The sequence below is a fragment of the Mustela putorius genome, unplaced genomic scaffold (assembly GCF_011764305.1).
Source record: "Mustela putorius furo isolate JIRA1106 unplaced genomic scaffold, ASM1176430v1.1 tig00000421_pilon_pilon_pilon, whole genome shotgun sequence".
NCBI classification, from domain to species: Eukaryota; Metazoa; Chordata; class Mammalia; order Carnivora; family Mustelidae; genus Mustela; species Mustela putorius.
In genome coordinates, this window is record NW_025421375.1 from 7,065,431 (window position 1) to 7,090,925 (window position 25,495).

A 25,495-nucleotide genomic window follows, 5' to 3' on the forward strand; every position below is an offset into this window, starting at 1 on the left:
AATAAATAACGAAAAAGTTACAGGAGAAATCAATGAAACTGATGGGGAGGGCGTCCATAAAGTCAACAAGACCAAAAGCCGATTCCTTTGCTATGCAATTCATATGGTTCTGCCCACTGCTTTCTTTTCCCCGTCCTGAGGGCTCCCGTCCCTGATGGAAGCTTGGGCATACTGTCTCTGGTTCCTCCTTTGAGACAACACCACGTCCCCCCAGGAGATATAGGAGAATATCATTGCCCACCAAGACTGCCAGCCTCCCAGGGTGTCAGCTGGCCCGCATGAATAATCCCTCTGTAATGAGGGTAAGGAGGGTTTAGGAGACAGGCACATTTTAACGGCTCCCTCCCAGATAAGATCTTGTTGGGCCCAAATGAATGACTCTCCCCCACCCCCGGCCCCGCTCCAGTAGTTGCCTCAGAAATGGGGAGGAATCATGGGAGAGTTGATGCATTGCATCCTTCCTAATAAGTACCTCATCTCATACCAGCTGGGTGGTTTTATTCAGGCAGAGGATTCCAGCACCTCGAAGACTCATCCCGCTCCTCTGACAAATTCATTGAGGCTCCTCCCCCTTCCAGGACTGACCCTCCCGGCCCCCAGTTCCCTCTCAAACCGCCATCTGCAATCCAGCAACTTCCCTCTAAACTCTGAGCTAACCTTTCTCTGAGAAAAAAAAACAAAAGCAACTCTTGATGACTCATATCATTTTAATGACACCGACAGATGGTGACATTTCATCAATAACCCTTCTGCTTATAACCTACGGATTAGCTCCTTTCTCCATCTGCCAAAGTCACCAGGCAGGCAGTGCCACTAGGAAATAGAAGAAAATAATTGTCTGTTTAGATGCATAAACTCTAAACATACTACTGTCCAGCGCAAACAATTAGCTATATTGTGCAGCTGCCAAAAGCTGCATTCGAGGTGGCATTGCTAGGGCAGAAATGGGCAAGGGGAAGAGATGGGTCTCAGGCCAGACAAACAGTGCTCTCCAGGCAGAATCCACAGCCCCTTGGGGAAGAGTCCTGCTACCGAGTACAGGAGCCCAGAACCTTGGGGTGGATTTGAGAGGTGTCCTGGGAGCAAGGCTATCGGTATATTTTGGGGAAAATTTTCATTGTCATCTTGCCAAGTGCAATCACACTCTAGTTCAATGGGCAACAGCTTGCAAGCTGGTTAGAAAAGTGGAGAAAATATACCATTCGAAGTCTGGGGCACATTGTGCCTTTGCCCAAGCTGGGGCTGCTGGCGTGTTTATTAGTCCCAACCCCGGTGAGAGGCCACTGAGATTAGGGCACCAATTTTTCAGTTTTTCCTAGACTTGTGGCATGGTGGCTTTGACCTTGTAGCAACCCATCCTAGTCCTCTAAAGCTCCTGTGGGGTGTCTGCAGAAAACAAAACAATGAAAAATAATCTGGAATAAAATTCAAGTGACTTTGGATAGAAGGGCTTGAAATAGTCTGATGCCTGCTGGGGTCTCTGTAGAAGCCCTAGAATTGTGTGAAACCGGGGCTGGCAATCACTGCTTCAGGGCTTTCTAATTTCTGATATGGAACTTCTGAGACGAAAACACATGGCTTTAAGTTGCCACAGAATGTGTGCTGGTTGTCCGACCACAAAGGGATCCGTACAGCGTGGTGAAATGAGAAGGTCTTAGAAAATCAGCGGAGCTGGCTTCCAGGCTCTGCTCCTGCTGTGATTTCTTGAGCAGTGACCACCATCATCTACGGGTAATCACTGAGTGCCTTTTGGTGTGAACTAGGGCACTAGGTTCTAACTCTTGGTTCCAAGGAAGCTTTGACTTAAAAGAGGAGACAATGAATGGCTGCCTGGGTGGCTCAGTCGGTTAAGCATCTGTCTTTGGCTCAGGTCCTAGTTTCAGGGTCCTGGAATTGAGCCCCATGTTGGGCTCCCTGTTCAGGGAAGGGTGCTTGCAGAACATGTGGCAAGAGTTTTTTTTTTTTTTTTTTTTTTTTGTGGCAAGAACTTCTAATTCTTCCTGTTATGAACTCAAATGTGCCCTCCCCCAATTCCTCTGCTGAAACCCTGACCCCAATATCTCAGAATGCGGCTGTATTTGGAGAGAGGGCCCTTCAGATAAAATGAGGCCATGGGGGTGGGTCCTTGTAAGGTTTTCTTATGAAAGATTAGGATACACAGAGATGCATCAGGGGCTTGTGTGCACAGAGGAAAAGGCCATATGAGGACAGGGTGAAAAGATAGCCATCTGCAAGTCGAGGAGAGAGGCCTCAGAGGAAAACAATGCTGCTAGCACCTTGATCTTGGACTTCCAGCTTCCAAACTGTGAGGAATCACTTCTGTTGTTTAAACCATTCAGTCTGTGGTAATCTGTTAGAGCAGCCTGAGCAAACTAATACACTGTCCAGCTGCATCGTTGCTAGCAAGACCACTTTCATCTAGGCCCAGAATAAAGACTCGGTTTTCAGCCTCTCTTGCAATGAGGCGTGGCCCTATGAAGTTCTGGCCAATGGGAGGTCAACAGAAAAATCCTCTGCAACTCTGGGATGTATCTTTAAAGAATGGAGGTGTGTCCTTCATCTCTGCTTCCTGCTGGATGGAATAGGAGCATTTTGGCTTGAGATTTAACAGTCATGTTGGACCATGCTGTGGAGAAAAACTACAAAAGGATCAGAGTTCCTGACACTGGGCAAGGGCTGTTCTGGTCCTGAGCTACATATGCTGACTTGGGAGAAATGGAAAATTCTGTTTTACACAAGCCAGTGTTCCTTGGGTTTTTGGTTGCTCCCAGTGGAACCTTACCCTGACTAATCCAATGTCCTCTTTAGGAGGAATCAAGAGAGGAAAATATTTTTCACGTCTCAGTCCTAGGAAAAGTCATGCTGCTTTTGAGAAACGTTGAAAAATCTTAGAAATACTGTGACTCAGGCAAATGACACTATTTTTCCTTCTTGCTTTGCACGGGGGACTTCAGAGCCAGATTTGTAGCCTCCACCCACCGATCACAGCCCTGGGGTCTGTCTCACTTCCTCCAGTCCCACTCTTTCCTTTTCCTTTACATCTTGTGTTGAATTTTCTCAAAATTCTTCACTTTATCCTTTTTCCTCAGAAGTATTTTTACAAGCAGCCTTGAATCTTTGTAGAATGAGGTAGGGCAGACTCACAACGAGAACTCTCAGTGGCTGAATGGAATTATTTGCATAACTGGGTGTGGATGTGTGTGCACATGTATGTGTGTGCACACGTGTGTGTGTGAGGGAGAGAGAGAGAGAGAGAGAGAAAGAGAGAGTGTTACCCTAAGTGACAACTGCACAATCACCTTCTAGGATTCATTTATCAAGACTGAAGCCTGGACCCTGAGGTCTGGCCATGGGAAGACAGAAGAGAACAGGAGGTCTCTGATACCAACAAGTTATTTTTTATTTATCTCATGAATGGGAGGAGAGCCATAGCCTGTCCATTTGTGGCCTACTACGATGAGAATCTTCTTATTTCATTGATTGATTTTATTTATTTGAGAGAGTGAGAGAGATCAGAGAGGGAGAGGGGAGAAGGCGAAGCAGACCCTGCTCAGCAAGGAGCCCGATGTGGGGCTCGATCCCAGGACCTGGGGATCATGACCTGAGAGGAAGGCAGATGCTTAACTGACTGAGCCACCCAGGCGCCCCTCATGGGAATCTTTTTAGCTTCTTTGCGTGTATACCTTATACTATTTCTACTTGTGCCTGGTAGGGACGGTTTGCCCTAGAAGAGGCATCAGGTTTCCAGCAGTGGGGCCTGAGCTGGATCCACCAGTCCAGAGGTTGCTTCTCCAGCTGGAAAAATATTTCCTGGGAGCAACCCAATTTCTTATTCTTGTCTGTGAAGGGCATGGTGCAAGACTTCAACGTGAAGGGGAGCCCATTTTAATGCAATCTCTTCTATTAGAGAATTAAAATGAAAACTTGAGAGGCATTTGAACGCAGGCCATCTTCAAGCTCAGTGTTACTGATTGCTGATAACATCTTATCTCCAGGTGGCAAGGAGCAATCTCTGAGAATCACCTGGATCTGCCCAGATTTCAGCCCGGTTGGGGTTTTTGTTTTTTTGTTTTTTTGTTTTTTAAATATTTTATTTATTTATTTGACAGAAATCACAAGTAGGCAGACAGGCAGGCAGAGAGAGAGAGAGGAGAAAGCAGGCTCCCTGCTGAGCAGAGAGCCCGATGCGGGGCTCGATCCCAGGACCCTGAGATCATGACCTGAGCCAAAGGCAGAGGCTTTAACCCACTGAGCCACCCAGGCGCCCCCCGGTTGGGGTTTGATTTGGGTTGGAAGTGAACGTCTCACCCTTCTCTCCCCTAAAAAAGGACGACATCCTTCGGCTCTCGGGAGTGCTCTTCCTTCTCACCGGGGAGCCCCTTCCATGTGCCGTGATACTGGAGGGAATAACAGGGCCGCGCTTAAAAGGCCACGAAAAACAGAACTCATTACTCCAAAGCACTGGGCCATGGTTAAGTGGGGCGAAGGTCAAGATTTTCAAGTGGTTTGTGCTTTTTCTTAAAGAGAATGTCCATAACACATTTGCTGTTGTTGCTCCTTCTGTCGTTTGTATCTGGGAAAAGCAAATAGGTTTCTACCTCCCTGTTGTTTGGCTGCACAGATGCACACTTGAATGACCAGACAGGGCGAAGCTCACCAAAAGACTGTGACGCGGGCTAGGAATTGCCTACGGGCTCAGAGAGAGGGACCGAGGGTGGGAATACAGATTCAGAAAAACATCACTCAGGGGCGCCTGGGTGGCTCAGTGGGTTAAGTAAGCCGCTGCCTTCGGCTCAGGTCATGATCTCAAGGTCCTGGGATCGAGTCCCGCATTGGGGTCTCTGCTCAGCAGGGAGCCTGCTTCCTCCTCTCTCTCTGCCTGCCTCTCTGCCTACTTGTGATCTCTCTCTGTCAAATAAATAAATAAAATCTTAAAAAAAAAAAAATTAAAAAAAAAAAAAGAAAAAAAAGAAAAACATCACTCAGCCCAAGACGTGAGACTGGGTGGGCACATCAAGAATACTGAAATAACCGCACTCCCAGCAAGGTTTTCAAAAAGGGGCTAATAGAATGCGAATTGTCTAGACGACGGGGAGGCGTTCATCTACAGACAGAGGATGGTAACTCTTCGGCAACTCCAGGAGGCACAGCGCCCGGTAGAGACCTGGGGATCGATGCATGTTAGACCTCTTCCCTTCTGCCATGAAGCTCGCCTCTGGGACTAACGAGCTGTGTAATCTTGGGCAAACCGGTGGAAATGCTGGAACAGCCAAAGGACATATACTATGTGTGATCTGTAAGGCACCTGGGCCTGGTACCCCTCACTGCATTTTAGGCCCCAGCAGCCCTAAAATCCATGTCCTAGCGAGGCAGAACTTCCTTCTCCCCTGCAATGCTCTACTGTGGGGCCACCTTCTTGACCGTGAAGTTGGGTTATTCTGTTCATTGTGTGGACACCATTAGATCACAAGAGACAAGCTGTAATCCAAGCCCTCTGAGATCAGTTAGGCTAGGAGCTTTAGGTTCCAAGAGAAGGAGTCCTGAATTTCAGGGTTAAAGGACTCCAGTCCATCGAGACCAGCCCCTCCGCCACCCCATTTGATGGATGAAGTGGTATGCTGAAGAGAGGTCATGGTTGGAGGCTAGGTCCGAGTTACCTCTTTACTTCCAGCTCAAGGCTCTTTCCCCATTTCACACTGCCTCCCTTCCTTACTCCTAAAGAATAGGTATGTTAAATATAAAAATAAATGTGCTTTATGCCCAGTTATACCAGCTTTATCTGTAACAAATTTGACCTATTCAATGCAAAATATTAGCTATAGGCAGCAGCAAGCATTTAATTGACATAATTGTGCCTAATTTTCTTGAGCCTAAAACTAATTTCTGGTGGTTTGGATGGCCCACATTGCTAAGAAAAGGTGATCAGAAACCTCTGTTTCTAGTTGCATTCTTTTCCTTCTCTCCGAGTCCACTGCAGACTGAATGTTTGTGTCCCTCTGAAATTCACGTTGAGGTCCTACTCCCCTGTGTGATGGAGTCTGGGGGTGGGGCCTTTGGGAGGTGATTATAAGAGTGTTCTTACAAAAGAGCCTCCAGGGAGCTTGCTTGCCGCTTCCGCCATGTGAAGACACAGTAAACAAAATGGCCATTTATGAACCCGGAAGCGGATTCCATCACCTTGCCACTTGATCTTGGACTTCTCAGCCTCTAGAACTGCGCGAAATATGTTTCTGTTGTTTCTAAGCTATTCGTGCCATGGCATTCTTGTTGTAATATCCAGGGCAGCTTTGAAGGGAAACGAAGAGCAGATCTGGGGGTAAGTGGATAGGAGGGGCCTCTATTTCTGTGGGTCCGGTCTCCAAGGTGCCAGGTACAAACTTAAAAATGAGATGTGATATCAGTGGAGGGCAGACCTTCCAACATACGTGAAGAAGAAAGACTTGTTCTTTAGTATCTCTGTCCAAGGAAAAAGGACTGAAATGTTGCCCAGGCTTCACGTGATGGCGGTGGGAGGGGGACGTGACAGCCAACCTACAGCAAGGGCCAAAACGAGGGCTAGAGATTTGTGTGTGTGTGTGTGTGTGTGTGTGTGTGTCTATGTCTGTGTGTCTGTGTTTGTGTGTGTGTGTGGGGGGGGCTCTGAGAGAGAGAGAGAGAGAGAGAGAGAAAGAATCTTGAAAGCACCGTACCTAATGAAGCAATTGTTGGAGAAGGGATTTATAGATAAATCTTCTGCTCCAGAACAGTCTTTTACAACATGACTGCTGTTATAAAATTAACTGAGATAGTTCATGGAGGTTCCTTAAAATGGTGTTGGGCACATAGTGAACATAAAAAATAATAATCAACAGTTACTGAGTGTTTAGGAAAATAATTTCTTCCAAGACATCTAGGAGAAAGAAGCCTGACTAAGTGAATTATGATACTTCCAGCAATAAAATCCTGTAATTCAATTAATTGACATAAAAGTAGAAACTGTAAAAATTTTTGTTCCTCCATCTATGCATTCATCGAACATTTACTGAGTATTCATTGACTATGGTGATGTCAACAAACTAATTTATTTTCCTTTTAGGTAACATGACCTAGTAGAAGGCCTTTATAAGTAGGATGAAAGGGAAAATTCCACAGCTCGATGGAGAAAATGCTATTTTCTTTCAGTAGGTAGGCTGTAAGTAGACTTTCTATCTCAGAAACAAAGCTTCCAAGCAGATGGCAAGACTCAAAATATTGTGACACCTTGATTCTGTGTTTTGTGCAGAGCTAAAAACAATAGCAGAGTTGGAACTCTCAAAGGTAAAGTTGCCAAAAATGTACAGTCACATTTTAATACAGTGAAAGTCTCTGAAATCAACAACTATTTGGCAAGTAAAAGGTCCCTCCCAAGCAATGTTCTAGAGAGCGCTCTCCATTTTGTAAGAGCAAATCGCACCAGTGCTTTACAAAGGAAATCTATTCAAAAAGGAGATATTTAGAGGTGTCTGGGTGGCTCTGTTGGTTAAGCAACCAGCTCTTGATTTTGGCTTGGGTCATGATCTCAGGCTGAGTCATGCCTCGGGCTCTGTGCTCAGCATGGAGTCTGCTTGAGATTCTCTCTCTCCCTCACCCTCTCCTCTCTAACCCCCAAAACAAAACAAAACAAACAAACAAACAAACAAACAAATAAAGAAAGAAATTTAAAGAATGAGATACTTCAAAGATAAATATCCATATGGTTAGTGTATTAACCTGTTTTGTCTGACATACCAAAATGCAGTAGACTAGGTGGCTTAAATAGAAGTAGAAAGAGCAATAGAAATTTATGACCAACTCCCACCCATAAATACTGGCTGACTCAGGGACAAATGGCAAGTGATTCGCTTCTCTATTTTTCCTAAATTAATCATTCAGTTAGCGGGGTCAACATACCAGTAGCCTTCATTATATCTATTACAGAAATAGAACATCGCATATGAAAAAGATCGACCTATGAAAATATCCATTACTGGGTTGTGGATCATTTTGGTCTCACAGACCCAAAAATCTGTACTCGAAATCTCCAAGTGACACAAGAAAAAATAAATTTGGGGGAAACCAGAGCTGTAGTTCAGGATTTGTCAAGGAAGGTGCGTTGTGATTCATTTTGAAAGCAAACTCAGAGTTCTGGGACGGGTCAGCTGAGGGTTCTATGGCTAACGGAGACCTCATTTGCCATTTGCTAGATTCTTCTTTGAAAGGGGAATAAAAACAGGACAGTGTGGAAGAAGAAAAGCTGTTAGATCTCAATGATGGAAAACCAGAGAGCTGCATTTGGAATAAACTGTTTACTCCACTCTTAAGATGAGTCCTTACTGACAATAAATAATGGACCGAATGTTTGTGTCCCTCCAAAATTCATACATTGAGGCCCTAACCTTAGTGTGACTGTATTTGCACATGGGACTTTGAAGGAATTACTTAAAGTTACTTAAGGTCAAAGAAGTGGGTCTCTGAGCTTGACAGCATGAATGTTTTTGTAAGAAGAGACATCAGAGGGTGTCCCCCACCCTGCATTATGTGTACAAGAAAGGCCATAGGAGGCCATAGAGAAAAGGCAGCCATCTGTAAGCCTGGAAGAAAGTCCTCTCCAGGAAGTGAATTGGCTAGAACGTTGATCTTGGACTTAGAGCCTCCAGAACTGTGAGAAAATAAACTTCTGTGGTTTTAACCACCCAGTCTATGGCATTTTGTCATGGTAGTCCAAGCAGACTTACACACACTGACAATATGAATATTTATCTTTTAACAATGTCTCATTTTTTCAATAGGTTTTTTGGCTTTGAAATAAATCGTTGTGTTCACTTGCTGTAATTTATTTTGAAATCACCTTTTCAGTAATTCTTTGAGTCTTTGAAAAAGTCTTTTACTTTTGTTATCTTGGTTTCTCAGTGTCTGTGCATTTATATATATATATATATATATATATATATATATACACACACACACACGCATACATATTTATGCATATATATATATATTAACAATATACCTCATTCTCTCCACTCTGTTTTTTAAAAATTATTTTATTATTTTAAAAAGATTTTATTTATTTATTTGACAGAGATCACAAGCAGGCAGAGAGAGGAAGGGAAGCAAGCTCCCCACTGAGCAGAGAGCCCAATGTGGGGCTCCATCCCAGGACTCTGGGATCACGACCTGAGCCAAAGGCAGAAGCTTTAACCCACTGAGCCATCCAGGCGTCCCTCCACTCTGTTTTTTATCTTCTGTTTCTATCACTTTTTCCAAGGAGATAAGTCAAAAAGAGGTAAGTCAAAAGCATCTCCTTTTTGGAAAGATGCACCATCTGAGACATTTACACTGCCTTTTGTGTGGACATCCTGAACCAACAGGGCTAACATTTAAGTAGCAAACAAATTTTTTTAAAAAGTGATAAATCTTGGGGCACCTGGGTGGCTCAGTGGGTTAAAGCCCCTGCCTTTGGCTCAGGTCATGATCCCAGGGTCCTGGGATTGAGCCCCATATTGGGCTCTCTGCTTGGCAGGGAGCCCGCTTCTCCCTTTCTTTCTGTCTCTCTGCCTACTTGTAATCTCTGTCTGACTTATGATCTCTGTGAAATAAATAAATAAAATCTTAAAAAAATAAGTGATTGGGAGGGAGACAAACCATAAGTGACTCTTAATCTCACAAAACAAACTGAGGGTTACTGGGGGGAGGGGGTTTGGGAGAAGGGGGTGGGATTATGGACATTGGGGAGGGTATGTGCTTTGGTGAGTGCTGTGAAGTGTGTAAACCTGGTGATTCACAGACCTGTACCCCTGGGGATAAAAATATATGTTTAAAAAAAAAAAAAAAAGTGATAAATCTTTGCCCACCTAGTGGCAGGAAATAATTCGCTCCCCTTATAATACCATCATATGGTTTGTTTAACATATAGATGGAAAAATTAAAAAAAGAAAACCCAACCCAAACATCAAGAATTTAGCATATTAAAAACAAGATAAGGTTTCACTCAGCAACAGCAACCAGAAAAAAACCATAATCTGCTTCTACATGACTTTGAATTGAAATCAAGTTTTCAAAGGATCTTGCTGTGAGTGATGGAGCTGTCTGGAAGACCAAGTTCTCTGAGAGCCAAGAAACCATTTCACTGCAATATAAAATGGCATCTCAAGAGTCTGGTGGAATGCAATTGCTTTTCTTCACTTTGCGTTTTGCCCAAATAATTCCTAGGTACAACCTACGGACAAGATGGATTGCTTTCTGTACTGCTGTTATAAATTGTTTTTTTGTATCATTTCCATGGGTTTCGTAAATCTTGCTGATACAAATCATAAAAGATTTGTCAACATAAAAGCTACTGGAGAATCATAAAAATAATTCAAAAATCATTCCCATCATTTTACTATCGAATGGAATAGAATTACTAATAGGAACAGTAATATTAATGTCAGTGTTTTTTTTTTTCGAGGAGGTAATAGAGTTTTTTCCCTTTTATTAATAGTCAACCTTTAATGTACTTTATGTGCATGATTAATAGACGTTCTTCAAACTCTTTCGGAAAGCACAATGACAAATAGTGTTATTAATAGTACGATTCTCAGTGAATATATAATTCTTTGTCAATATTCAAATTAAGTCAGAAACTGAAGTCTGATCTTAATTTCATTTTAAAATGTGTTTGAAAGGCCTTTGGGTGCATCCTAAGCAGTTTGTAATTACTGTTCAGGTCACCAGATACATAAACTGGATCTCAACTTTTCCGTAGATAAATATATGTCTAGGTTTGAAAAAAAATGTTCTTTCTTCCAGAAATGGAATGAACTCCTGCACTAAGGTCTGTTAGGTAAGACACTATAATTTCTACTTTCTAAAATAATAGTTTGTACTGGGTTTTCTCGGATACTCATGAGTTTCTTTCCTGAGGCAATCGTAGTTCCAACATGGCGTGGGGCTTACAAAGTCCAGCTGGATGGGGAATCTTTGGATGTTGTTTTCCTTTCATGGTCGGGTCTTTGCATCTCCCCCAAGCCCTGCCCCGTGCTCTGACAGCTTCAGGCACACAGACACATCCCACTTTCCCCCAAAGCCTGCATTTCTCGGGAGCCAGAATCCTCTTATTATGCCTCCTTCCTGTTCCAAGAGGTTGAATAATCTCATCAATGGGGGAAATGCGACCCTTGGCTATTCTTAAACTTTCAAAATGGTGAACCTGGTTGTTACACCTTAGTCACTGAGAAAAGATACCTGCTCTTTGAATAACGGGAATGTTCGAGGTTCTCAACCCTCGGTTAAACCTCACTGCGGCTGAGAACATAAATGTTTGCTAACTCAGGGCAATATTTTAGGAAGACATCATGGGGATTCTAGGTGCCATCTTCTTCAATAATCTTGGAAACCCCTATCTGAGCTAACATTTTTTAAAAAAAGATTTTATTTATTTATGTGACAGAGAAAGAGATGACAAGTAGGCGGAGAAGTAGGGAGAGAGAGAGGAGGAAGCAGACTCCCCGCTTAGCAGAGAGCCCGATGAGGGGCTCGTTCCCAGGACCCTGGGATCATGACCTGAGCTGAAGGCAGAGGCTTTAACCCACTGAGCCACCTAGTTGCCCCTGAGCTAACATTTTTGACCAAAATTTATTATGAAGCCTCCCAAAGGAGCTCCAAAACCAAAGAACAAGAAAAACCCATACTAACTGCTGCCTTTTTAAAAAAAAGATTTTATTTATTTATTTGACAGAGAGAGAGAGAACATAAGCAGGCAGAAAGGCAGGCAGAGAGAGAGAGGGGTGAAGCAGGCTCCCCGCTAAGCAGAGAGCTTGATGTGGGGACTCGATCCCAGGACCCAGGGATCATGACCTGAGCTGAAGGCAGAGGCTTAACCCACTGAGCCACCCAGGTGCCCCTGACTTTTTTTTTTAATGCCATCTTTAAGATCCACATTTAATGGAAAGGAGATATTTTATGCACTTTCTCTTATTTTTCAAGAAAAATCTAAAATCACAATCGCCTTCATCATCTTTTTTTTACTCATTCTTAGTCCCATAATACTGTAACATCTTTATCAGTACTATGAGGCTTCATGAAAGCAGGTCTTAAAAACTCTCCTGAGCTTAGGTAAAGACCAATATTATACTGGGGAGAAATAAATCAGGGCTCAGGTCCCAGAAGGAGAAAAGAAAAGCTTAACACACTAAGGTGATATTTATGTGTACAGAAAGCAAGTAAGAAAAAAAGCATGCATCTTATACATTCTTGAGTGTTTACCTATCTACATCTTTTTTTCCCCCTAGAAATGCGATTTTCTTATATAATTCTGTTTGCCCACTGGTGCACTTGTGCAACTTTTCACCAAAGCAAGGACAATTCTGATTTCCCTAAGGACAGAGCAAAATCTTCAAGGCAAAATGAAATAAAAGCTGCTACATATAAAAACCAGCTCCCGATATGTGAACATGTAGGACACAATTTAAAAAAGTCAGACTTTCAGATGGCCGAATCTAAGACATTTGCAAGGCATTGCCCTTTCTGCCCCGGTCATCGTGAACGTGTATTTAGGGGGTTCTGCCGCATTGTGCATTGAGCCCCAGAATGCATCAAGGTTGGGCTGATTCACACAGCAAGCTGCCCAAGGGCCATCACCTGGTTGTTGTCTAGATTGGCAGAAGGAAAGTGTACGAAAATGCTGGGTCCTGGGCAGGACAGACTGTTTCTTTTTTTCTTTTCTTTTCTTTTTTTTAAAATTTTATTTATTTGACAGACAGAGATCACAAGTAGGCAGAGAGGGAGGCAGCGAGAGAGGGGGGGAAGCAGGCTCCTGCTGAGCAGAGAGCCCGATGCGGGGCTTGAGCCCAGAACTCCGGGATCATGACCTGAGCTGAAGGCAGAGGCTTTAACCCACTGAGCCACTCAGATGCCCCCAGACTGTTTCTTTTAATCGTCTTCTGAACCCTGTTAAAGTTCCGACATTGCACATTTGGAGGCTTGGCAAATTCTCTGCAGCAGCTCGAATCAGTTCTGCGTTACATGATTCTAATGCAATGACTGCATTGTGTCAGCAGTCACGGGGAGGAGATAATTAGAACTAAACCGTTTACAAGTCAAATTAATTCTTGGTTCCAGAAAACGTACAAATGAAACAGAAAACCTCCTGCAAAGGGGCTCCCTCTGCGAAAGAGACTATTTTAAAAATGTTCTTCGTTGCCAGTGTCAAGCCTGTACTGGAGAAAGCTCTCAGAGATGAGGTGTCAATGTAAAATTAGTTCCCTTGTAAATAGGGATTTTGAAACAGCAGGTTAATTACACGAGACAGGCTCAAGTCTCCGGAGATTACCTGCAATGCATGTGTGGTGCATAGGGCTCATAATTTCCATGAATAAAGTTAGGATGTACACCTCATTCTTCATGTAGCGTGATAAACACACAACTGGGAAATAGATGAAATTAACACCATAAAGGCACTGAATCATCTCTGGAGAAGCTGTGCTTTGGGGTGGGGGATGGGCTGAGCATTCTGATTTTGCATCTTTATATTGATTCTGGAGTCCGAGCCCTAACGTACCCCATCACTCAGTGACTTCAGCCTGGCAACTTCAGGATCACCTGCACCTTCCTTTCTTGTTCCCTCTCTAGGGCCAGATCTGCTCAATGCCACCTCAGAAATGGCTCTCAGATCCAACCAGTGCCATTTCCTGTCACAGCAAATACTTGGTCTAAGGCCTTGGCACCTGGGTTCCTTGATAGATACCATTTTTTAAGTTTTACTAAGTACCACTAATAATAGCAAACACCCAGGCAGTGTTTCCTACATGCCAAGAACTGTTCCAAGAGCATTCTATCCTCACAGCAACGCTATGAAATTGGATTATTATTCATGTTTCACAGAGAAGGAGAATGGAGAACAGAGAGGTTAAGTAAGGTGGCCAAAGTCACAGAGCAGGTCAGTGGCGGATCTGGGATTTGGATTCATGTGGTCTGTCTCCAGAGTCTCTGATCTTAAACCACTAAACCATACTGATTCTGTTTTAATTTAACCCATTATTATTTTTATTGTTGTTACATTTTTTTGGGAATAGGGATACAGTTGATGGGTTCAAAATTTAAAAGCTATAGAAAGCTGCATACTGCAAAGACTCTTTGCCACTCTGGTTCTACATCACACAGGCCCTGGTTCAGGAGGTAGTGAGCACAGCCATTTTTATCGGTAGCATCCCATGCAAATACATATGTTATTTCCCTCTGTTTTCTCCCCTCATACAAATATCCTAGACTGGGAACAATTTGGCAGGAGCCTTTTTCATTGAACATATATTGAAGATCGTTCCATATCAATACATGAAGAAATTCCTCATTCTTTCTCTCTCTCTCTCTCTTTTTTTTAAGACTGCAGATGGTCTAGGGGTGGGCAAACTTTTCCTGTAAAGGGCCAGATAGTAAATATTTTAGGCTTTGTGGTCCATATGGTCTCTGTCACATATGCTGCTACTGTTTTTTTTCTTTTAAACCTTTAAAAATGTAAAAACATTCTTGTCTCACGGGTTGAATTAAAACAGGCTAGAGCCCAGAGTTAGCCATGGATCATTGTTTGCTGAACCTTGAACTGGGAGGCTCTTCCCTTGCCACCCCGTATCCAGTCTTCCCTCACTCTGGCCCCTTTTGAGCAACTTGAAAGCACTATGCTCCTCTCTTACAACACTGACAGGGCTTCCTTTAAACCTCTGTGGCTCCCCACTCGCAGCAGGGTAAAGTCCAGGGTGCTTGGTGGAGCCTACAATGCCCTTCACAATCCACAACACTCCTTCATGTCTACTGCACTGGTCCATGCCACCATCAGCTTTTAGCCTCAACTCCTGCAGTGACCCCTTTGCCCCACTATTGGTATACAACCCTCTTGCCCCAAATTCACTCTCCACGTGGCAGCATAGGCCTAGGGATTTTTGTAGAGGGGCAGATCACAGATGGGAACCTCCAGTGGCTTATTGTGACCCTAGAAGGAAGTGAACTTCTTTATCATGGTCTACAAGGTGAGGCAGCTCTGCTTGATCCTCCTGGCCCACCTCATTGTCACCATCCTCCCTCCCTCTGGTCCCTACCCATAAGCCACACTGACTTTTCTGTTCCTTGAGCAAGCCTAACCCATTTCTGCCGGGGTAGGTGCTCTTTCCTTGGCTCCCTCCTTGGAGTTCAGCCTCAGTTCAAATGCTACTTCCTTAGTGAAGCCTCCCCATAGCTCCCAACCTACAGGAGCCCTCCAATAGTCCTCACCACACCACCATGCTGAACTTTCATGTTGGCCCTTGTGGTCGTCTATATCTTGTATTTGCCAGTTCTCTGGTCTGCGGGAATGGGTGGGTATCGCCAGTGCCCAGCATGGTGCCTGACACGTACTAGATGAACACTTAAATTTTTTCTGATTGAACAGTTGAAGAGTTTCAGCCCCATTTACCTTTCCTAGTGGATCTTTCCTCCCTCCTCACTTTCTGCTCTGGTCTCCAGGTCCACTGGCCTTTTCACTCATCACTAAACACGAACTTCCCTCTTAAGGTTTTACACATTTGCACTTGTCATTTCCTTCTCTGAGCAACGAACTCCTACTCACCCACCAACACCCAGTCAAATGTTACCTCTTCCATGACGCTTTTATATTTTCTCTTGGGAGAAAATATATTTTATATTTATATTTATATAAATATTTATATTTTCTCTTCCTCAGGCAGGCTCCAACAGCACTTTGCACAGAGCTGCAGTCACACTGGGCTATAATTACTTACTTACCACAAATGTTTATTTATTTACTTATTATATCCTGACTACCCTTAGACACCACACACACACACACACCCCCAAATTTGTATGAATATATATATTCATCTGTGTGTGTGTGTTCATCTGCAGCTTCTCTACCTATATGCATTACATTTTTATTTTACCCAAACGAGCAGGAACACCTTGGCTGGGATGTATACAGTAAGTGTGGGCACACAATAATATAAACTGCAGCATCTAGCTCTGTGCTAAGTACTTCCCATATGTTTTTTTTTTTTTTAAGATTTTATTTATTTATTTGACAGATAGAGACCAGAAGTGGGCAGAGAGGCAGGCAGGAAGAGAGAGAGAGGGAAGCAGGCTCCTGCGAGCAGAGAGTCTGATGCGGGGCTCGATCCCAGGACCCTGAGCCGAAGGCAGAGGCTTTAACCCTCTGAGCCACCCAGGCACCCCTTCTCATGTTTTTTAATGCAACTCTCCCAATAACCCAAAAAAGGCCGGCACTGTTAGTATCTCTAATTTGTCAATGGGGACACTGAAGCAAGATTAGGTAACTCACTCTGGGTGGACCTGCCAGCCTCCAGCAGGCTGTCCTGTGGCCAGCACGGGTGGCTCTTTGGACATCTGTTTGCCCTTGAGGTGGTGCACAAATCTGTGCTGTTTCCTGATGTGATACCTGGGGGCACAACTCTGCTCAGGGAGGGGTCAGGCGGGGCTCTCTCCCTCCCCTGCAGCAAGGCACTCTCTTGTTGGGGGGCACAGCTGTCCCTCTGCCAGCAGATGGAGGGGCACGATGAGGACGCTGCCCTCCGCACACCTGTGACTGTGCCATCCCCAAGGGCAGCCAGATGTCCTTGGGGCCCGCCTCCTGCTGCCACATGCTGCTTATCCACGGGGACATAAGCTGCTCTGCCAGCATACCCTTGAGCTAATGCAAAGGGACCGCAGGGCTCTGGGCAGAAGAGAGAGAGCCTAGAAGGCAGAGGAGATAGGGCAGAAGGAGCTCCCTTTCTTTACCATTTCCTTTCGTTATTTCTTTTCCAGTGTCATTGAAGTATAATGGACTAATACAGATCATATCTATTTAAGGTGCACTACATAGTCATTTGGTGTAGATAAATATTTTGTGAAAGCTCAGCATAGGAAGCCATCAACAAGAAGAAAGGCAGTCTATGGAATGAGAGAAAGTATTTGCCAAGCCATATATCTGGCTAATATCCAAATTATATAAGGAACCCCTACAACGCAGTAGCAAAATAAATAAATAGCCAGATTAAAAAATGGGCAAAGGGCCTGAATAGATATTTTTCCAAAGAAGACCTACAAATGACCAACAGGTACACAAAAAAGGTGCTCAACATCTTTACCCTTTCCTTCAAGCAGAGACTTTCCTTGCCTATTCTTTTAGGGGATAAGGGCAATGGACAATAATTAGCATGCTTTCCCCCCCATCGAAGAGCAGGCTCCATTGAGAGTGTATCCTGGCATAGAGGAGGAGAGAGCGCCAGAATAGATTTGTCATAGTCTGGCTTCTATTTGTGGGCACAGTGTAACTTTTCGGCTCATCGGGAAAATTCTGTCTAGAGAAGTAGGCCATGAACTTTACAGCCGTGCTATTCCAAGTGAGGTCCTTGGACCAGCAGTGCCAGAACCATCTGGGGGCTTTGCAGACTCTGGGACCCACTCCAGACAAGACATATCTGATTCTGAATTTTAACAGGATTCCCCAGGAGCTTTGCAAGCTTTGCAAGTGCATTTGAGTTTGAGAAATGCGGACCGAGGGTGCCTGATGAAAATGGGCCTCCATACCTAAGATATCCTGATACACTTGGTGCAGTGGAGATCCAGAACCGTGGCAAGCATCACCTCCTTTTGGGGCTTCTGCTTCCTTTTGGGAGCAGCTGTGGTCCAGAGGCAGTGCTGTGTGGTGGCAAGAGTCCCGGCACTCTATTTAGACGGACCAGGAACTGAATCTCAGCTCCGCTAACTACTGGATAGGTAATCCTGACGAAGCCCTTCATCTTGTCCTGCTTTTGCTTCCTCACATCTAAAATGCAGAAAGTAAAGGCCTCCTCCTTCAGCTGTGAGGTTTAAAGGCAATATATGCAAAGTGCCAGTACCAAATCCACGGCGCAGAGCACATAGAAGGTTGAGTATTCTATTAGGCCAAGCAGCTATCGGTTGCACCACTGGAGGGCAGAACCAGCCAGAGTACGGTTTAATTTCAATTGCAGAGACAGGGAAGGAAAAGGGGGGTTAACCAAGGTGTGACCAGCTGTAGTTCCTTGGTTACTTGATCTTAAAGACACAGAGAAAGGATCAGACTGCGACAGGGACCGAACAGTCATCATTTACGAAGAATCCCCGGGAGGCAGGTTTAAAAGGTTGATACCTGGATGCCGTTACCCCAAGATGCTGCTTCATCAGGTCTGGAGTACAGCCCAGGAATCTGCATTTTGATCTCTGGATTATATGCACGAGGCCACCGATCTCACTCTGAGAGGCAGCAGCTCAGAGAATGTGTGAATTCATTCAGTGCTCAAAGAGCTTGATGCACTTGGGGCCCTTTGCCCGTACTGAGCCACAGACACAAAGAGAATCGGCTCTGCCCAGAGTCTGCCCTGCCCGGGAGCGTGCGCCTCCGAGGAGAACGGAAGGTCTGCACCGCTGGTGCTAGGACATCAAGAGCCAGGGGAGAGCCATACCTGGGCATCCGCAGCTTCAATGGTGTGGGACAGATTTCCGTTTTGTACAGGTTCCGAAGCATCGCTGGACGGTGTCATTTCAACCTCCGTGCTTGTGCTGTTTGGGAGCTCGATTTTTTCTGTGGTACAACATAGACACACACAGAGAAAGCAAATGGAGTCAGTGGGGTAAGAGCCATATGGGAATGAATGTCCTGAAGTGCTGGGCCAGAGAAGACAGTGGTCTCCGAAGGGTGGTGGTAAGACCCAGGGCTGGGGTGGTGCCAAGTGGCAAAGGATTTTTTACCATTCTCCCCAATACCTTTCGGTGTTTTCAGTCCTCCTCCTCTCTTTAATAGCTCTCTGGCTCTCTCAGTCCAGCCTTATATCTTGAGACCCCTTTCAGCTCCCCTGGCTGGCATTTTCTACATTAGGCACGTCCCCAAGTAACCATTCGAGAACATGAACACAGATTTTTTTTTTTTTCACCAAACCCATACTCAATCTACACACTAATATTTATACCCAGGACCATCAGACCATCCCCCTTGGACGGATGGATGGAGATAATATATATATATATATATTTTTTTTTTTTTTTTTACTGTAGGATCTTTTCTTTTATATGACATTCTAGAAAGGATATTTATAGCTAGGGCCCCAGGAGCCTTGGGTCCAAGGCTTTGCTCTGCCATTATTAGGCTGGGACTTAAGGCAAATCTCCTTTCTTTGGGTTTAGGAACCTTATCTGTAAAATGAGGGGGTGCAACTGGTTGACCTTAGGGCCCACTGCTTCCAGCTCTAATTCTCTAGACTCATTGAGTATACATCCCTGCCTGTATCTGGGTGGCAGGGGCAGGCTCAAGAGCCTGGCCTTCTCAATGCCTGGAGAATGCTATTCAGCCCGTCCTACACCTGGGCATCCTATCACAAGCAGGGCGAGGGAAAGGTGAACGAGAAACAGAGGGAAACCTCTGTCACTCCTAAGTGAGAGGTAACGTCTGCCTGGCACGAGCCACAGGTCAGCAGGTACAGATTCCAGTCTCCCTCCGGGAGTTGAGAAGTGCCTCCAGGGTCCTGGTGAAGCCCTGGGAATCTCTGACACTGGGCATCGCAGACCAGCCTGGGCTCTTTACTCCGGTTCTACTGCTTATGCTGCAGGATGCTGAGCAAGTACTTGAACTTCTCTGGGATTCCCCTTCCTCACTTGTGAACCTGGGGGGAGGAGCTAATACTGCTAACAACAATACAGCAATCAAAGGGTATCCCTGCGGATGATGAAATAACAACATGCAGACAAAGCACTTGGCGCAGAGCTGGCACAGAGCAAGCAAGCAACAAACTCTCCCGATCATGATTACAGTAACTGCCCGGCACTAGTAGATTTCTTCTGGGGGCTGAGAGGAGCACTTCCCGGGATCAGGGATCAGCACCACCAAGGCCTGCCATGACTTCAGTGGGAGCGAAATAGAAAGGTGCTTAGGCCTTCTGACTGTGCTGGGGAAATTTAGGATTTCAGGAGACAAGCCGTAAGGGTCCACGTCACGGTTGCTGGGAGTATCGTCATGCTCCTCAGTATAAGATATGAGTGTTCTCGGACCACTCACAGAGTGCAGAATGTTTGTTTCTAGTGACTTCTGAAGGACAACACATTTGTATCACTGGAAAAGTATTTTGAGAGTTACATAAAAACGATTGGCCTTGAAGTGGCCACCTTTTGGAAATCATAGGGAAAGGTTTCTGTTTATTCATGTATTTAGCTGTAGAATACAGAGGCATAAATATATTAAAATATAAAAAGCCACAGAAGCTCAAATTTATTTTATCTTTCCATGTTTTTAATAGTGACACTGTTATGTGATGTTCTGCAGTGTGGAGCTCTGCCGGCTAACCCTAATATTCTTGGTCCAGTTATGAAAAATACCAAACACCAAGTACCTGGGGAAATATTAAAACTGGGTTTTGGGGTGTCTGTTAGCTGAAGTGAGACAACATTGAGATCAGCCCACGATGGCCAAGCCTGACCCTACCAAAAGGGATGATCAGGTCCCAAAGTGGAATTAAGATGTTTGAGAACAGACATGAACAGAGGAGAAGAAATAGAGCCTGCATACAATATATAACACTTGAGCTTATTTCCCTCAAGTCTTTCTTTTCATGCCCAATAGAATTTTGACTGTTTCTTGGCCAAAGATCTTACGGGAGCCAGAAGTCAGGCCAAAAGGAGAGGCAGAAACTCTTCTTCTTTTTAAATATTATTTATTTTAGAGAGAGTGAAAGTAATCACAGAGGGAGAGGGAGAAGCAGACTTGCCGCTGAACAGAGAGCCCACTGCAGGGCTCCATCCCAGGACCCTGAGATCATGAGCTGAGCCAAAGGCAGAGGCTTTAACTGACTGAGCCACCCAGGTGCCCTGAGGCATAAACTCTTCCTTAGGAATGTCCTGTATTTTGAGGGCAACCCTGTAGCATTTTGTCTGCAGATCATTGCAGTTTCTTGGGCAATTGCATCGTTTGTAGCAGAGATCCAGATTAGGTTAAATTTAGTCTGAATTTAGAATTAGTGAGTTAAATTATAGTTGCAGACAGGAGGAACATCATGTTCCAAGTTAAAATAAGATGTCTGAATGTCACGATCTGGTTCACACAGGAACTCAGAAAAAGTCAGCCCAAAGAGACCTGGACTGCTATTGCTGAATTCATGAGAGAGGAGAGGTGGTGTTGCCTTGAAGGGACACCCTCACTCAGTTTAGGAGTGACTAAGTGAACCGGTTGCGAACTTAGTGGGTGTGTCATGGACCATGCAGAGTTGGGGGTCCGCACCAAGTTAAGGGGGCCCACGCTGGGTCCTGCCTCCCTGCTCCCCTCCGTGTGCTCCGGGAAAGTCACGGGATACAAGTTTCTCTGTACTTACCCACGTGGTTGGCGGCCCCGTTCTGCCTCTCGTTCTCATCCACCTGGCATTTCTTCTTGGCAATCTTGTGGAGAATAGAAGCCTTTTCTCTGAACCTCCCTGAAGCAAGAGAAAGCAGTGGAAAGGAGACACAATGAGGAGGAAGATAAAGAGAGGGGCTCGTGGAAAATGGCAAAGCACCCGCTCAACAGGCCTGTGGCTTCCACAGCTGCATGCTCAACCCAAAGGCCCCGTGTCCCGCTCTTACCTTTGTGGATTACTTTAGCCCAAATCTCTGTTGAGAATCTCAAGCAGCCAGACCACAGATGGACGGTTGGACTTGGACCTCTACCCTCCCTCCCGCTTGCTTACAAAATAAACGAAGGCACCGATCACCCCTAAAACTCCCCCTCCTGCTGAGATCCAAAACAGGTCCAAAGACACAGAGCTGCGATGAAGACACAGCCCTTAAATGTCCATCCCAGAACTGGCTTTCATCCCTGGAAAGCCAAGTCCAGGGGGCCTTCGAGTTGACTTTGGTTTCAAACATCTATCTTAATCAACATGGACATTTCTAAACAAGCTGGGAGGATCCATCCCAGCTTTCTGAATTAGCTGAGTCAGCTGCAATTAAAGCATCAAGGAGGCAACTGCTTCCACCTGGGGGTTTAGGGCAAAGAACGATCAACCGAGCGCAGCCAATAAAGTCTGTCAGCGATGAGCCGCTTAGGGAAAGGTGCTGGAAAAATACTCCAAGTTCTCAAAATCATCATTTCAAACAGCTATGCCACAAGTAAAACAATTTCTTTTCCATTATTGACATAATTAATGGTTAAATGCATGCAACAGGCACAGGAAAAAAAAAAAGCATGCAAAAATGCAGAAATTAGTAAAACGTAGCCCGTTTTGCTTTCTTTTTTAATCCTTGATCTCCTCCTCCTGCCGCCTCGCCCCCCCCCCCCCCACCAGAACATTCAAGGTACAAGGAGTCTCATTTTAAACAGACTGGTCTTGCCTAGATTCAGATGGTCTGAGTCCCTTCAGGGTATCCCAACTTCTACAATTTTCTCCATAGGCATTTGTGTAGGCTGAATTCTCTAGCAGCATACTCACGGGGGGAGCTCATTTTACTTTTCTAGTTAGACCCAAACTGAACCAAACCACACCCAAACCCAGATACTTCTTTCGAGAGGGTCTCTTTTCCTAGGATGGGACACGCCAGTTTGGCATCTGCTGAGCCTCCCCTCCTCTCAGGTGGAAGTCACGGGGTGTCGTCACAGTGGTGACTTGTGTGACTGGGCGGGGGTGACAGGAGTTGGAAGCCAGAGTGGGACCAGCTGATTCCAATGGTGAAGGTGACACCCGATGGAGCCCTTTCTGCTTCCAAGCTCCGTGAGTCCCAAGCCCAGACACTTTCTACCACAAAGGCGGCATCTAGGATGACAGCGCCTCGGTGAAAGGGACAAACGTGCCTCAGGGCGCACGCTCTCGAAGGAAACAGGAAAGGAAACGTAACACAGAGCCAAGAAGGTCGGCACGTGGCTTGGGCTTCACGAGGAGTGAGAAAGAAGGATGAGGCGACAGGCGCGATGTCCGTCCCTGAGGGAGGCAGAGGGTCAGCGTTAGCGTCTCCGTGCTGGAAGGTATTTTGAATTCAGCTGTTTTTATCTAATTTCTGAGGGAAACTCTGGGAAGAAAAGGGGAACGAAGAGAAAGGCTGGGGATTAAGAGGAGGTGGAGGGGAAAGGGACTAAGAAAGGACAGAAAATTAAGAGAAAAGGGGTTCAAGGAAGGAGGCGGCGGGCAGGACTGCCTGGAGGTTGGCAGCGTGAACACCAGGCTCTCTCCTCGCTGCCAACCCAGTCTTATCTGCTGCTCCATACCCTGCAGCCATAAGCCCGAAGAGGGGGACTGCTCGTGGAAGATACCTCCAAGAGGTCCTCCTTCATTTGCTAAAAAGCCCAGAAGATGGAGAAAGAAAGTTCTGAAACACGGAAGATGGTGCTTCTAGCAGTGAAACTCTTCAGTGGTCTCAGGGTCACTGTTTGAACTCAGAAACGTCTATAGCTCTGTGAAATGAAGATGATCAGTAATTGCCATTTAACAATTACAAAAAAATGACAATAAAGCAGGAAAGCGTTCAGAAGATGAGACAAATAAGCCTGTAGAAACAACCTGAAACAACCCAACCTAAGGAATGCCCCCAAGTCAGGAATCACGGCAGAGAACATACTTGACAGGAAACAGCTGATTCCCTACTGTGTGTGGTGAACAGGAGTGTTGTTCAGCTGTAGACTAGAAGGAAATTATCATAAAAGGCACCCCAAAGCATGGAACGGTCCTGCCACTCATGGGCTAGCTTCCCCAAATCCTCTGAAGGAAGCCTGGGGGTGTAGGGTAGGAAAAGATTCTAGACTTGGGATTTCGTAGGTTCTCAAACATCTTCACAGGTCAGCGAGCACTTTCCAGGTAGTGTGTCACTATTTTTCCCACTGTAGCAACACTTGAGATTTTCTAAGCTGCTGAAAGGTGGGAGGGGTTAGTTCTCTTTGCTTTCTCTTGCGGTTTAGCCCTAGGGGCAGCCGGGAAAGTTGGGGAGGCTGGTCAGGACCTCTCCTTTCCCTCACTTCTTCCACTTCTTTGATTCAACCTTAGTCCCAGTTAGCATGACCTGATTACCGTTCTGCATTCCTCCGCAGCCTAAAAGGACTCTTCTCTTAAAGAGGAGTTTCTAGAAAAGCAGTAATTGAAATGCCACCTTCAGAATTCAGCACTCAGGTGGGGTTCTCGACGGTGGTGGGGCAAAGCCTGACAAAGTAAGGCATGTTCCTTTCAGCCCAACGGACACCCCAGGGACCGCCACAGGGCGCCTCCTGAGAAAAATCATGAGGATGGCTAAGCAGACAAGAGTAGGCTTGAGGTCCCCAGGACAGAAGCCAGCACAGAACCTGTGATTCCCAAAGTGACCCTCTCTGCCTCGTGGTAGGAAGACAAGGTACCTTCAGGACCTGGGCAAGCCTGATGCCAGAAACTGGGGAGAATACCAGCTAGGCTACAAGTGTGCTGGGGAGAGCACAGTATTGTGGTTAAATTTTGGACGTGACTTAAATTTTGGACAGGTAGATTTGGGTTTAAACCCTGTCCCTTTCACTGACTGCTGGGTGAGTTTTGGAAAGTTCCTCAATATTCCTGAGCTTCGGTTTTGCATCTGTTGGACAGGGATTCCAATGGCAGGCACATGAGTTAAATGCAAAGCTTCAGGGAGAAAATGTGTGCAAGGGGCTTATCATAATGGCTGGCATTGGAAGAAGTCTGTAAACAAAAGGAGAAAGAAAAAGAAACTAATGAAAACCACAGGGGCAAGGGTGACATGGCCCCGAGTTGCCTTAGGAAAATCGTTGGCATCTTCTCTTCCTTCTCAACCCCAACATGCCAGCCTGGAGAATTAGCTGTACCCTGAACCAATGGTTTAAGCCTAGTGGGACTGGTGTTCGGTTCCAGGGAGTTCTCCAAAGTCAGTTCCTAAACTGATTAGGAAAAGGATCATTTTGCCTCTTCCTGAAATTGAGAGGTCACAGTGATAGAGCTGCCATTCTGTGTTTTAAACATCGATCCCTTTGTGATCTGAAAATGGAGAGATGGTGATCAGCTTTCCCCCATCACCGGGAGGACCGAGTTCACGAAGAAATTACTTCTGTGCCCTGATCTGTGCGCTCCAAAGCACTTCCTGATGTGTGAGGGGTTTTAACTCCTCTGTGTCTCAGGCTCAGAATTTTAAAGCAGGGATCGCCCTTCTCACACAGCTGCTGGACGGCTCAATGGGTTAATTGGCATCAGGTTGATGCACATGCTCTGACATACATTAAATGCTCAGGACATCCTTCCCACGAAGTGCTGAAAATAAAAAGATTGATTTTCACAACAGAATGGATGTCCAGCAGCCTCAGGTGTGGGAGACCTTGGCCGGAAAGGGGCTGCGTCCATAGACTATTTTAGGCATGGACGGCACGTTGGCATTCTTAGCTTTCACACAGGGACAGATTTCAGAGACGATTGTAGCTCTGTGCCTGGGGATAGAGGATGAAGACATTTTTGGGTACTTTTCAAAGTGAGGGAAGGAGCGATTTTTAACATGTTTTAAGGCAACCTTAAAAAAAAAATACTCTGTTGTGGTGCGA

At 45.3% G+C, this 25,495-nt stretch overlaps 1 protein-coding gene across 2 annotated transcripts in view; it reads right to left on the bottom strand.

Annotated features, from left to right (window-relative positions):
- The window catches only part of SLC24A2 (solute carrier family 24 member 2), a 248,010-nt gene that overhangs the window by 32,451 nt on the left and 190,064 nt on the right, over positions 1-25,495 (bottom strand). For both annotated transcript variants that reach the window (XM_045079664.1, XM_045079663.1), the window contains 2 exons: positions 21,339-21,437; positions 18,447-18,565 (listed from right to left, as the gene is read on the bottom strand). In XM_045079664.1, the coding sequence (XP_044935599.1) occupies positions 18,447-18,565; positions 21,339-21,437 (218 nt within the window). The remainder of the gene's footprint in view (positions 1-18,446; positions 18,566-21,338; positions 21,438-25,495) is intronic.